Source organism: Lepidothrix coronata, unplaced genomic scaffold, assembly GCF_001604755.1.
Source record: "Lepidothrix coronata isolate B3197 unplaced genomic scaffold, Lepidothrix_coronata-1.0 Scaffold49, whole genome shotgun sequence".
NCBI lineage: Eukaryota > Metazoa > Chordata > Aves > Passeriformes > Pipridae > Lepidothrix > Lepidothrix coronata.
In genome coordinates this window covers 293,082-304,700 of record NW_016690229.1, presented here as the reverse complement: position 1 = coordinate 304,700, position 11,619 = coordinate 293,082, and the positions used below count along the sequence as shown (strand labels likewise).

The 11,619-nt window shown below is 43.2% G+C and overlaps 1 protein-coding gene and 1 long non-coding RNA gene across 3 annotated transcripts; one reads left to right on the top strand and one right to left on the bottom strand.

Annotated features, from left to right (window-relative positions):
• The first annotated feature begins 29 nt into the window (after positions 1–29).
• On the top strand, positions 30–4,652 carry DPM1 (dolichyl-phosphate mannosyltransferase subunit 1, catalytic). 2 transcript variants are annotated; one of them, XM_017815310.1, is made up of 9 exons: positions 30–160; positions 763–862; positions 1,009–1,042; positions 1,651–1,727; positions 1,844–1,869; positions 2,185–2,280; positions 3,129–3,197; positions 3,491–3,605; positions 4,266–4,652. In XM_017815310.1, exons 1-9 carry the CDS (start codon positions 54–56, stop codon positions 4,368–4,370), a joined length of 729 nt encoding a protein of 242 aa, XP_017670799.1. In that variant the 5' UTR covers positions 30–53; the 3' UTR covers positions 4,371–4,652. The 2 variants fall into 2 exon arrangements, with proteins under 2 accessions (XP_017670799.1, XP_017670801.1); XM_017815312.1 differs by lacking the exon at positions 2,185–2,280.
• Positions 4,653–7,983: 3,331 nt separating this feature from the next.
• On the bottom strand, positions 7,984–11,558 carry LOC108497571. The gene is made up of 2 exons (XR_001874885.1): positions 9,703–11,558; positions 7,984–8,583 (listed from the first exon to the last, which is right to left on the bottom strand). It is a non-coding gene; the product is annotated as an uncharacterized LOC108497571 (long non-coding RNA).
• Between the last annotated feature and the right edge of the window lie 61 nt (positions 11,559–11,619).

Sequence of the window (11,619 nt, the reverse complement as noted above, 5' to 3'; positions counted from 1 at the left end):
CCGCCCCGCCCGGCGCGGCGGCGCTTCCGCCGGGCCCGCGCGTCACTGCCGACATGGCGGCGCCGCGCCCCGAGCGCCTGTCGGTGCTGCTGCCCACCTACAACGAGCGGGACAACCTGCCGCTCGTCGTCTGGCTGCTGGTGCGCACCTTCCGAGACAGGTACGGGCTGGCGGGCAGCGGGGTCGGGCTGCACCCCCGGTGTGGCGGCGGGCGGGGTGAGCAGGGACAGCGGTGTCTGTAGGGCCGGGGGTGTCTGTAGGTCACCGGCCGTGACACCGACACGGGGACGGCACAGGTCAGGAGGGCAGGAACATCGTCCGAACCCGGAGTGAACTTCAGAATTGCACAATTCCAGAATCACTGAGGTTGGAAAAGCTCTTCCAGACCGTCGATTCCAAGCTGTGCCCGACCCCCACCTTGTCCCCCTGCCCAGAGCACTGAGTGCCACGTCCAGTGGTTCCTTGGACACCTCCAGGGATGGGCATTCCAGCACTTCCCTGGGCAGCCCCTTCCAATGCCTGACCACCCTCTCCGTGAAGGAATTCCTCCTGATGTCCAACCTGAACCTCCCCTGGCACAGCCTGAGGCTGTTCCCTCTTGTCCTGTACCTCGTTCCTTGGGAGCAGAGCCCGACCCACCCACAGTGCAGCTCTGACCCCACAAAATCACTGCTCTGGTTCTCAGCTTCCTGCCCTTCACAGGGGTTTAGGGAGGGAAACGGGGTTTTCCATTTGTTCATTGAAAAATAATTCTCATTTCAGTGGAATCGATTTTGAAATTATCATCATTGATGACGGAAGCCCAGATGGGACACAGGAAATCGCTGAGCAATTGGAAAAAATATACGGATCAGATAAAATTGTGAGTTGCAGGTTCTGTAATTTTTTCCCTGAAAAGTAAACTTTAAAATATTTTTATACCTTGAAAACGGCAACTTTTAAGGTGTCACTAAAACGAATTAAAAACTGTACTTCAAGTAATATATGTGTCTTTTATATTTTCTGCAGCTTCTGAGACCCAGACCAAGAAAGCTGGGCCTGGGTAAGTCCTTATTAACTCTAATTTAGTAATATAAAAAATTTGCTGTGTACTTTGATTGGTCTAGTGGAAAAAGGTCCAGAAAAAAATCACAGTAAAGCCCAAAAGCAGAAATGTATGTTTTCATCGAGTTGTTTGCAAGCAAACAAGGTTAAAAATGTACACATAAAAATCCCATTCTTTATAAAATGTTTCCCACAACTTCATACCTGCTCCTTTCCCTCCCACCCTCCTTCCCTGAGCACAGAATGAGGGTCTGAACTGTCAGTGATATTTGGAGCCCGAGTCCTATTCTAGTTTTAGTGCCTGTAGTGCTTTTGTAAATGAGATTGCAGATAGTGACCCACTTCTGCAGTCAAGTTTCTTCGTGCATTTCTGGTGCAGTGGGACTTGCCAGTGTTTATGTTTATAAAATCCAGGGCTGAAATCATCGGGAAAAGGAATAAGAATTTTAATGTTTATCCACTAACATGTTATTTAAAATAATTTAGGGGTTTTTACTTGATTGTTTTCTAGCGGAGATTTTAGAAAATGAAGGGAAGACTGCACATGGCTGGAAGATTGCACATGTTAAAGTAGTGAGGGAAATATTTCTGTGCTGTTTTCACCAGGCACTGCTTACATTCATGGAATGAAGCATGCCACTGGGAATTTCATTGTCATTATGGATGCTGACCTCTCTCACCATGTAAGTCTGTATTTCATGTACCGTGGACTTAGTCTGTTAGAATTAAACTTTCTTTGGTTGGTTTTATTTTCCCCCCACCCTTTTGTCTTTTCTGATCTGTTTTCCTTCTATTTCAGCCAAAATTTATTCCAGAGTTTCTCAGGTAGGTGCCAATTGTAGTATGAAAATGCAAGTTGATCTTTATAAATTATTTATGAACTCCTGTGTGAAATTCTGTGCCATAGTGGATAAAAGGTAATTATAAGATTTCCTGAAGTAGCTCTTTTTAAGAAAACAATTAGCAAGTGTCTAAATAATGCTTATAACCACCCTAATTACTGCTTTCCTCTCTTCTCTACTTACTTATTTAAAAGTTTGTAAACTTCAGATTTTGTACTAAAAGAGTGATTGTTCTTACTTTGAAATTTGTACTTTGAAATATTCCTCCTGTTTTCCTGATAAAACCAATTGTTTATAGAAAGCAGAAAGAAGGCAATTTTGATATCGTATCTGGAACAAGATATAAAGGAAATGGAGGGGTATATGGCTGGGATTTGAGAAGAAAATTAATCAGGTTGGTATTTCTCAGATATTTACAGTTAAAATTGTTATTTATAAACAATAATTCCAAACACTCCATCCGCGTGAGCTGAACTGAGTCTTTAGTCAGCAGAACTGCTCTACCTGCTGGGAACTGCAAAATCACATTAAATACCACAAGTGTGCACCACTGGCAAATTGTGTGGTTCAAATCCACCAGGAAAGGATGAAATGCTGTGGCTGGGCTTGAGAAATGGGTTGGAGCAGTGGGCAGATTGGCAGTGGACAGCTGGGACAGCCCCAGTTCTGTCATCCAGAGAGTGAGCTGAGATTGTGACTCTTTTGTCAGGTTTAAAATACACATTTGGGTGGCTGTAATGGTCCTTCCCCTAAGCAGTGAATCCCTTGCTAAACTCCTCTGGTGACACTCTGGTGGTTTTCCGTATCCAAGTCCCACATCTGTCCAGGAAGCATTTTTATTCCCTACTTACAGTGTGTGTCAGTCAGAAGAAAAGTGTTGCTTTGATGGTTGTCACATTCATTTCTTTTAATTGTATGTGTAGACAGTTCTTCCATAAAGAACCAGGTTATAAACCTAATTTCTAAAAATCCTTGTTTTTTCTTCATAGAGAAGTTCAATAATCTACTAATTATCTGCTTTTGAAAAACAAAACGTTGGGTGTTTGATTTCAAGATTCTATAATTTATTAATCAAATCTAGCAATGCAAACACACTAGAAATCTAATTTTCTTCCTAGGAAGCAATAAAAGTTTTGTTGGTTTTTGGGAGGGGGGATGATACGTACTTATTTTTTAGAAATTCTACTTGATCTTTGGGAATTGTGTGCTGGGCAACTCTGACATTCACATTTTCTTTCCCAGCCGTGGTGCCAATTTTCTGACTCAGGTTTTGCTGAGACCAGGAGCATCAGACCTCACGGGGAGTTTCAGGTATGGCTCTGGTTTGCAATTAATAAAGTTCATTGGAAATTAAGAAATTGCTGAACAAGGAACTGGAGTAAGAACAGCCCTTCTTTACTGAGGGCTGTGAAATCTGTTTGGGAAAGGTGGAAGAAATAGTGGACTAGATTGCAAGAACTGCTGCTCCTATGGCTTTGTTAAAGATTTTATAAATAGTAATGAGATGAGTGAGGGATTGCAGTTGAGATTCCCACACACTGCCTTGATTTCCAAATTTCAGAAAATTGTGCTTCAGGTTTCATTTTCTTTGTAACTGTTTACAGGTTGTACAGAAAAGAAGTCTTACAGAAACTCATGGAGAAATGTGTTTCTAAAGGCTATGTCTTCCAGATGGAGATGATTGTTCGGGCCAGGCAGTTGGGATACACCATTGGAGAGGTACAGGACAAGTTTGATAGGGATCTTGTGCTTTTGTGTAAAGGGGCACACAGATTACTGAATTTCGTGTGCTCCCAAGAAGCAGCCAAGATTTTCAAACTAATATAAAGAAATTCCATGTGTAGAACTGTACTTTCCCAACTTTGCCAGGTGAATACCGGATCTGAATTTCCAGTTCCTTATTCCCCTGGCTGATAAGATTCTGAGATTCCCTCCCTCTTCCTGTTGCCACTCCTTTAGCTGTATACAATTTTACAAAGTTCTTCATATTCAGAAGTCATCTCCCAGCCAGGGGTGAGGCTGAGCTGTTCCACGGTGCTGGGAGATTTGTGCTTCCTGGGGCACTGACTCAAAGGTACTGAATTAACAAGGAAAGTGCTGGAGGTTGATTTTAAGCCCTCAGGCTTAAAACACTGAGGCTGTTCTGACTACCTACCACCCAGCCACTGAGTAATGTCTTGGGATCATCTTTAGAGATGATAAACCAAATAATTTCATGCTCCTCAGCCACTGGGAGGAACTGACACAAAGGAAGCCAGTCTGGTGCTTGCCTTGTTCCCATGTCTGAAAATGCTGTAGTTCAAAGGCCGTTCTTTTGTGTAGAGAATCTCTGATTATTTAGGTTTTGAACCTTAAAAATAGTTCTGCTTGTTTCAACAGGTTCCTATTTCATTTGTGGACCGTGTCTATGGAGAATCCAAACTGGGAGGCAATGAAATAGTCTCCTTCCTAAAGGGGCTCTTGACCTTGTTTGCCACAACGTGATGGTTTGTCCTAAATTGACTTTTTTAGTCAAACATTTTCTGACATCTGTGTAGTTTTTATTATATAACAGCAGAAGCTTGATAATCTGTGTGATGACCAGAAGACCTGCTATAAGCTACCAATTAAACAAACCACCAACAGTAAACTAAATCCACTGTCTCCCAGAATGCTCCTTCCAAAAGAAAGCAACTGTACGTTAAACTAAAAACTAATAAAGGCTAATGATTTTCTATTTTTGTAAAAACAACGAAGTCTTAATAAAGAACACAAAGCTCAATGATCCTTTGCATTTGGAAATGAATCATTATTCAGCAGAAGCTAATGAGGATTCTGAAATAAAGACAAGCAAGGACAGGAAAAAACCAACCCAATGGAATTTCTTATCTTTGTTCTGTGGTTTGTAGATATTAATTTAAATGAATGTCCTTTAAATTAGTGTCCTTTCTTTCCTCAGCACATGTCTTAAAACAGCTACATGTTTCTACAGATCTGATAACACCTGGTGTAGTTTAAGAGTTAATACAGAGTACAGTGATTTGTTCCTAGACTGGAAAGAAGGAATATTCTTTGGATAAGAAAGAGAATTGTATGTGGAATAATTTTGTATTCTGTGTGTTGGTCCAGAAGGAGATGAGTCCCTTTTCTTACCTCCTTTAGAAACTAAATAGTTTTGGAGTCTGTACAACAGGAGCCTGGCACCTCACAAAAGTTCAGGGTAACAGAAGACCCAGTTCACCACACTGAAGATATTTGAGATTTTTTTTTTCTTTTGTCAAATAACAAATTGCAATCTAAAGTCTGTATTTGCTCCAGATCCTGTGGAAGGAAACACAAATGGAGCAATACCAGTTTTTTTCATGGTTTGATAGAGCCAGAACTCAGAAATTCCAAAGCCCTTGCAATCAAATGTGCATTGGGGAGGAGGGTGACATTATTCTGATAATGGCTTTATAGATATGAAAAATGATGTCCTTTTGTTGGGGGCAGGGGAGGATTTTTCTGTGGGTACCTGTATCAGAAAATTAATGGTAGGAGAGGAGAAGCCACAAATGTCTTGAAAATGCTGCCTATTTGGCTTGTGTTTGTCTGCATTCCTTTAGCACATCAGATACAGTTGTTACTATTTGAAAAATAAATTTAGAAAGTCTGTAGATAAATGATAAATTCATATTTTCAGATAGTCTTTTATCACATTGATAAAAATAAGTAAAACTTTAAAACAAAGATTATTTCCTAGTGGGCTGCTTTAGAGCTCTTCCTTTGTTCTTTAGTGGAGTTGTACAGATTCAGTTTCTCCTTTTCTGACTATTCAGAGCAAATGTTTCATATTTCATTCGCTTAAAAATAATAAATAACAAAAAATGTAGCTGTAAGTTTTCGAATCTTCATGTAACTGGATCACAGTGACTGAACTGTACATTTTGTGACATTTGCCTGTAATTTTTCCAAATATACATAATTTAATTTGGTGCAGGCTAATCAGATCTAATAATATGTGCAGAGTTATGTCTCTGGGTCCACAGGGGCACTGAATCTCCAATAAGAGGTTTCATCTATTTATGTTTCGTTTGGAGGTTTCATGGCAAGCCCCAATATTTTAAGTTGAAAACAGGTACAAAGTTTTTAATGACTAAATAGTGAGGGTTTAGATGTTTATTTAAATTTACAAAATGCTGATCATTTGCTAGAATGCAAATTGGGGAACAACAGCAGAAGGACGTGGAGCTGCTGCAGCGAGTCCAGAGGAGGTCATGGAGATGCTCCAAGGGCTGGAGCCCCTCTGCTCTGGAGCCAGGCTGGGAGAGCTGGGGGGGTTCACCTGGAGAAGAGAAGGCTCTGGGGAGACCTGAGAGCCCCTTCCAGGGCCTAAAGGGGCTCTGAGAGAGCTGGAGAGGGACTGGGGACAAGGGCACACAGTGATAGGAAAAGGGGAATGGCTTCCCACTGCCAGAGGGCAGGTTAGATGGGATATTGGGAAGGAACTCTTGGCTATGAGGGTGGGGAGGCCCTGGCACAGGTTGCCCAGAGAAGCTGTGGCTGCCCCACCCCTGCAAGTGTCCAAGGCCAGGTTGGACAGGGCTTGGAGCAACCTGGGCTAGTGGAAGGTGTCCCTGCCCATGGCAGGGCAAGGGATTAAATGAACTTTAGGTTGCTTCCAACTCAAACCATTTCGTGATTCTATGTTCCCTATTCTTGTTCCCATTTTCCCTTTCCTATTACTTTACAGACCCTGCTTATCCTCTCATCATACTCAGTCTTGCCTTTTTCATGTCCCCAGAGAAGCCACACTACACTTGCCATTCTCCAAGTGTTACTAGCAGACTGTAGTAGAACAGCAGTTCTATGATCTTTAGAGTTCAGGTGCTTAGAACTCCATACAATGTCTTAAATATTCATGTACTAGGGATTTATAAAGTGGCATTTTAATTCTCAGTTCCTTTCTTAATACCATTGCAATTCTCCACTTGCCTTGTTTTGGCCACCACGAAACACTGACTTGACATTTACAGAGAATTTTTCATTTTATGTCCCTGGTTTTACAGTTCTACATAAATCAGCTTTTCTTAATTACATCCATATTCATTTCCTATGAAGGCACAAATACTTTGCTAATGCACTTTCTCTGTTATACTTTCTCAGGAATCTGTGTCTGCAAGCACTCAATCATTTGGCAAGAACAGGAGCTTTAATTGCTTCCTGGCTCAAATCAGTGTATATCATGGATATATTTGGTTGGGCATGTTTAATGAAGGGGGGAAGAAGGTAACACACATTTCAGTTTCCCCTGAGCAGATTTAGGTCTGTGATTCACAAGGCCAAGCCGTTTCAATCCCTCTGACCCAGACCATTGGGATCCTGAAGCTGGGACAAAACCACTTCAGACACACAAGGTTAATGTGCCCAAGAGAATGTGAAACCAGGACCAAAGCAAGATCCCTGCCTGTTTGGGTGAGGGTTTGTCTGATCTGAGGTTGGCAGGAGCTGGCTTCTGTTTTGGTTTGGGTTCTCTGTGAAATCTTTATGAGGCTCTAATCTCAGCCTGCAATAAGGATGTACCCAGCTGCCAATACAAACACAATAATCAAACATATTTTCCAGTGGACTGTGTAGAAATCCAACCGCAAGGTTCCACAACCTTCTGCATATCAACAGTAAAAAATAACGATGACTAATCAATAATATTTACTTAAGGGTCTATCAGGATTCCAAGCATAAGCATGGATTGAAATCTTGGCACAAAGGAATGAAATGACAGATTGCCTGCTCAGTTCAATACATGGGTGACTTCAGCAACAGATTTCAGGGGCTGGCATTCCAGAGCTGCAGGCAAATGGTAATATTGGGAGCAGCAGGAACAGGGGATGTGCAGAGGAGAGGAATCCTTATCAAACTTTTCATTGTTTATGACGTTACCTCCACTTCATGCTGCAGAAGACACGAGTAAACAAGGTAACTACTGGCAAAGCACAAAAACTTTATGAGCATCATCTCTTCCTCTGTTCCTGCCACATTTTATCTTATTTCTCCAGACCTTGTGGCAATTTGTAACTTTCTTACAGACTGTGATTGTCACTGTTCAGGAGGAAATACATTGAAACTGGAGAGAGAAGACCAAATTGCAGCTTTTAATCCAAAATTAGATCTGAAAACTCAGTCCGAGAGAGTGATTTCAACAAAGCAGCAGAGGGCAAAGAGCATAAAATAGTGTTATCCCTGCAAGGGTAGTTGCACTGACTGTTCAACAAACTGGTACCAAAGGTGCATCATAATAAATAAACACCACCTTCACCACCTTGTGTTTGGCTCACAAACTTCTTTCCTGTTCTGACTTTTTGCAAACATGTCACGCCCCAGCAGGTGAACCCAGACAAAACCACAGCTGAGAAGCCGAGGGTGGTTCTCTAACACAGCTCCTCAAATGCTGTGCTCTCAGGAAGGGGAAGATCTGAGCACTAAAGGATGCTTGTGCTTTTGCTCCAGAGCAGGAAAGATGTTGACTGAGCTCCTGCAGTCCCCGGGAATGCTTTAGGCTCTTTTGTCCCACTACGTCTGTGCTGGGGGATCCCCAGGAAGGAATCAACCAGATTTACTCAGTACATGTGAAGCTCACGTCGTGACTGCAGCGTGTCTGGAGAGCTCCCACTTCTAGCCCAGGATCCATTCTGCCTGCCTTGCAAAGAAGGGACATGGCAGCACTTCTGATGGGTGGATCCTGTCAAAATAATGACATTCCTTACTGTATAGTGCAGGGGACATGGAAAAGACAAGCTGCTTGGAAGCGATCAATGACAGAAAGACTGAAGTTCTAATGTTTTAGTTCTAATCAATGTCTCTCATGCAGTAAATCCTACCTGAATGCAGTGCTTCTGAAAGCACTGACAACTTGTAAGGTATCCACAGAAGTGTAGTTTGTCACATCACTCCCAAATGAGAGAATACTTGACTGACCAGCTTCCAACAGAAATTAATTTGCTACTTCTGACAGATAAATTTCCTATTGGTCTGACTAAGGGGCTTTCAAGTTATCCCAACCAAGCAAATCTATCCTAAGCATCTCTAATCACAGACATGCTCAATAGTAGTATCCTTTGAAAAAACAAGTAGAAAAGGAGGGTACTCTGTGCCAAGGAATTGTTCTTCCCTACTTTTATCCTGATACAGACTAAATTTGGTTCCTTCCTTGTGACTTTTCCCAAAGCCAACTTCATGGAAGAAGGTTGGAGAATGCTGACAGATGATGAAGTGCCACAGCTCAGAAGGTGGGTGGCTTAGTGGGTCTTAAAGAGCATTGTGAGGCCAGTGATCTTAACGCTGATTAACTTACTTGTATTTATTATATAATTAATTATGTGTAAAGCCATCAAGAGTTGTCTTAATTATTTTGTATTTGAATAAAAAATAAGCATAATGCTGCTCCTAAACTAGCACAATTCTGCCCTGAATCACCACCACAAATGCAATTAAACCTATTCAACTTGGGAGTGCTAATTGTCTCCCCTCTGGTGTGAGTGTTTAGTCTCCTACAGTGCTGTGATTTTACTGATTTTTCTAGTGTGAGAAACAATACCCACTTCTGTGATATAAAAAGTATATTAAAACTATTACTATCAACTTTTGCTTCATTTTGTTCACCTCACTCTGCACACACAGGAGAAAAAACGAGAAAGTTCTCCTGCCTGGACTCCTATTGTTTGTGCTTGTGCTATTATATCCTTTGCACAGATCTTCGTGTTGTGTTCATTCCCTTAAATATGTATCAAATATAATTTCTACTTCCAATTGCATTATGATGTTCCTCTACACTCCGTTCCTCCAACCTTCAGACACTCACCTGTTTTCTCAAATTCAACCCTCAGATTAGAAGGTCTGTGGATTGTTTTCCTGGAGTTGTTGTATTTTCTTTGCTTTAAGTGATGGCTCCAGAGTGGTCGCTGGTAAAGCACAAATAAAAGAGTGTTGAAATAGGAAGGTGCTTAAATTTGGGGTTGTGTGCTTTAGGCTGGCACAGACTGGCTCAAGCAGCCATGAAGTTGAGAGTTTCTGAACACAGTCCTGACTTAACAAGGTTTCAGAAATGTTTTCCAACATTGAAGCCATCAAAGAAAAAGTATCCACTCTTGGAAGGCAAAATGATGTTGCTACAGAAAAACAAAACACCTTTCTTTGCTTTCCTTCCTCCAGAGGTATTTCACACGTGTTGCAGAGGAACTTTGGAAGTACCTCAGTTCCAGGAGCCCTTTTAATGTCAGAGCACCAGCTTTGGTTTTGCAGGTAAGTTTTGCGTATTTCCACTTTTTTATTTACATTTCCATGTAGAACAAAGACTCCTTCAGTGACTTATATCCACCGATGAGAAGATGCCATGGAAGCATCCAGTGAAACCACGGTGTCACTTGCAGACGGTGACAAGTAGTGGATTCTACATCCCACTGAACGAGGAAGTGTCAAAGCAGCCTCCCAGACACAACAACATGTCACTAAATTCTTCATAAAAGCTATTTAAGTGAATTGTGATAAACAGCGTGTACGCACTGCCAGGACATCAGCCACTTGAATACGCAGGAGATCCTTGAGTTATACGAAGTCTCAGTAATTGGTGACAAGTTTTCTCTTCTTCTGCACTTCAGGTAATGCTTCAAACACGTGGACTTTCCTTTTTAGCACTGTAAGGCTGAACTCGAGTGTGTCACTGAACCAGAAAGGGTTTGAAAGCTGAGGATGGAAGGATTACACTTTACTTCATCCTCCAAGTGCTCGTGTCTTTCTGAAGTATCAAAAACCATCATTCCCTTTCACTTCTGAAGGGTTTTTTACTGTGCTATTAGAACTCAGCTTCGATTGTTGAAGAGGTCTTGAGCAGATAGGTCTTCCACAAGGAAGAATTACATGTGGGGTCTTGTCCTGATCCAGATGTTCCTGCTCTAAAAAGTGAAGTCCAGTGTCTCTGCACAGGTGTGTGTGAGCACGTGTGCACAGGACCCACAGGAACATGACACACACGCCTTTTGGGTGCTGCCTTGGCTTCAGGAAATTAACCCCAAACATGGAGAATTTGTATTTCTGAGATTGGCAGTGTGTAAATCACACATGTCCTCTGACGCCCCTCCGGATTCCCTGACTCATCCCATCACACTCCTGGGCACATTTGGCAATGGCTGCCACTCACCCGACACCTCCTTCCCTCCCTCGGGTTGAGCCTGGCCTGGGGCCTCCCTGGTACAGCCCCGGCCCTCCCGTGATGGGTCAGGCTGGAAGGGCCCACAGGGGGTCACCTGGTCCCATGTCCTGCTCCAGCAGGGCCATCCCAGAGCACATGGCACAGGATTGTGTCCAGATGGTTCTGGAACATTCCCAGTGAGGAGACTCCACACCCTCTCTGGTCTCTGTTCAGTGCTTGGTCACTGCACAGGGAAGAAATTCTTCCTCATGTCCAGGTGGAACTTCCTGGGCATCAATTCCTGCCCGTCCCTCGTGTCCCATTGCTGGGCCCCCCAAGCAGAGCCTGGTCCGTGCTCTGCCCCCTCCCTGCAGGCACTGACACATATGGATGGAGTCCCCTCTCAGTGTCTCCCCTCGAGGCTGCACAGCCCCAGCTCCCTCAGAGATGGTCCGGTCCCCTCACCATCCTCACCGCCTCCGCTGGGCGGGCGCGGGGCCGCCTCGAGGCCGGTGCGAGGGACGGGCGGGAGTGGCGGGAGCACCGGTCCGGGTGGTGCGGGGTGCGGTGCGGGGTGCGGTGCGGGGTGCG

What these genes read in the sequence shown, in the direction of transcription:
- DPM1 (XM_017815310.1), top strand. Translation starts at nt 54, where the DNA reads ATGGCGGCGCCGCGCCCCGAGCGCCTGTCGGTGCTGCTGCCCACCTAC. An exon ending in GTGCGCACCTTCCGAGACAG is followed by an intron (nt 161 to 762) that starts GTACGGGCTGGC and finishes TTCTCATTTCAG; the next exon opens with TGGAATCGATTTTGAAATTA. An exon ending in TTGAGAAGAAAATTAATCAG is followed by an intron (nt 2,281 to 3,128) that starts GTTGGTATTTCT and finishes TTTCTTTCCCAG; the next exon opens with CCGTGGTGCCAATTTTCTGA.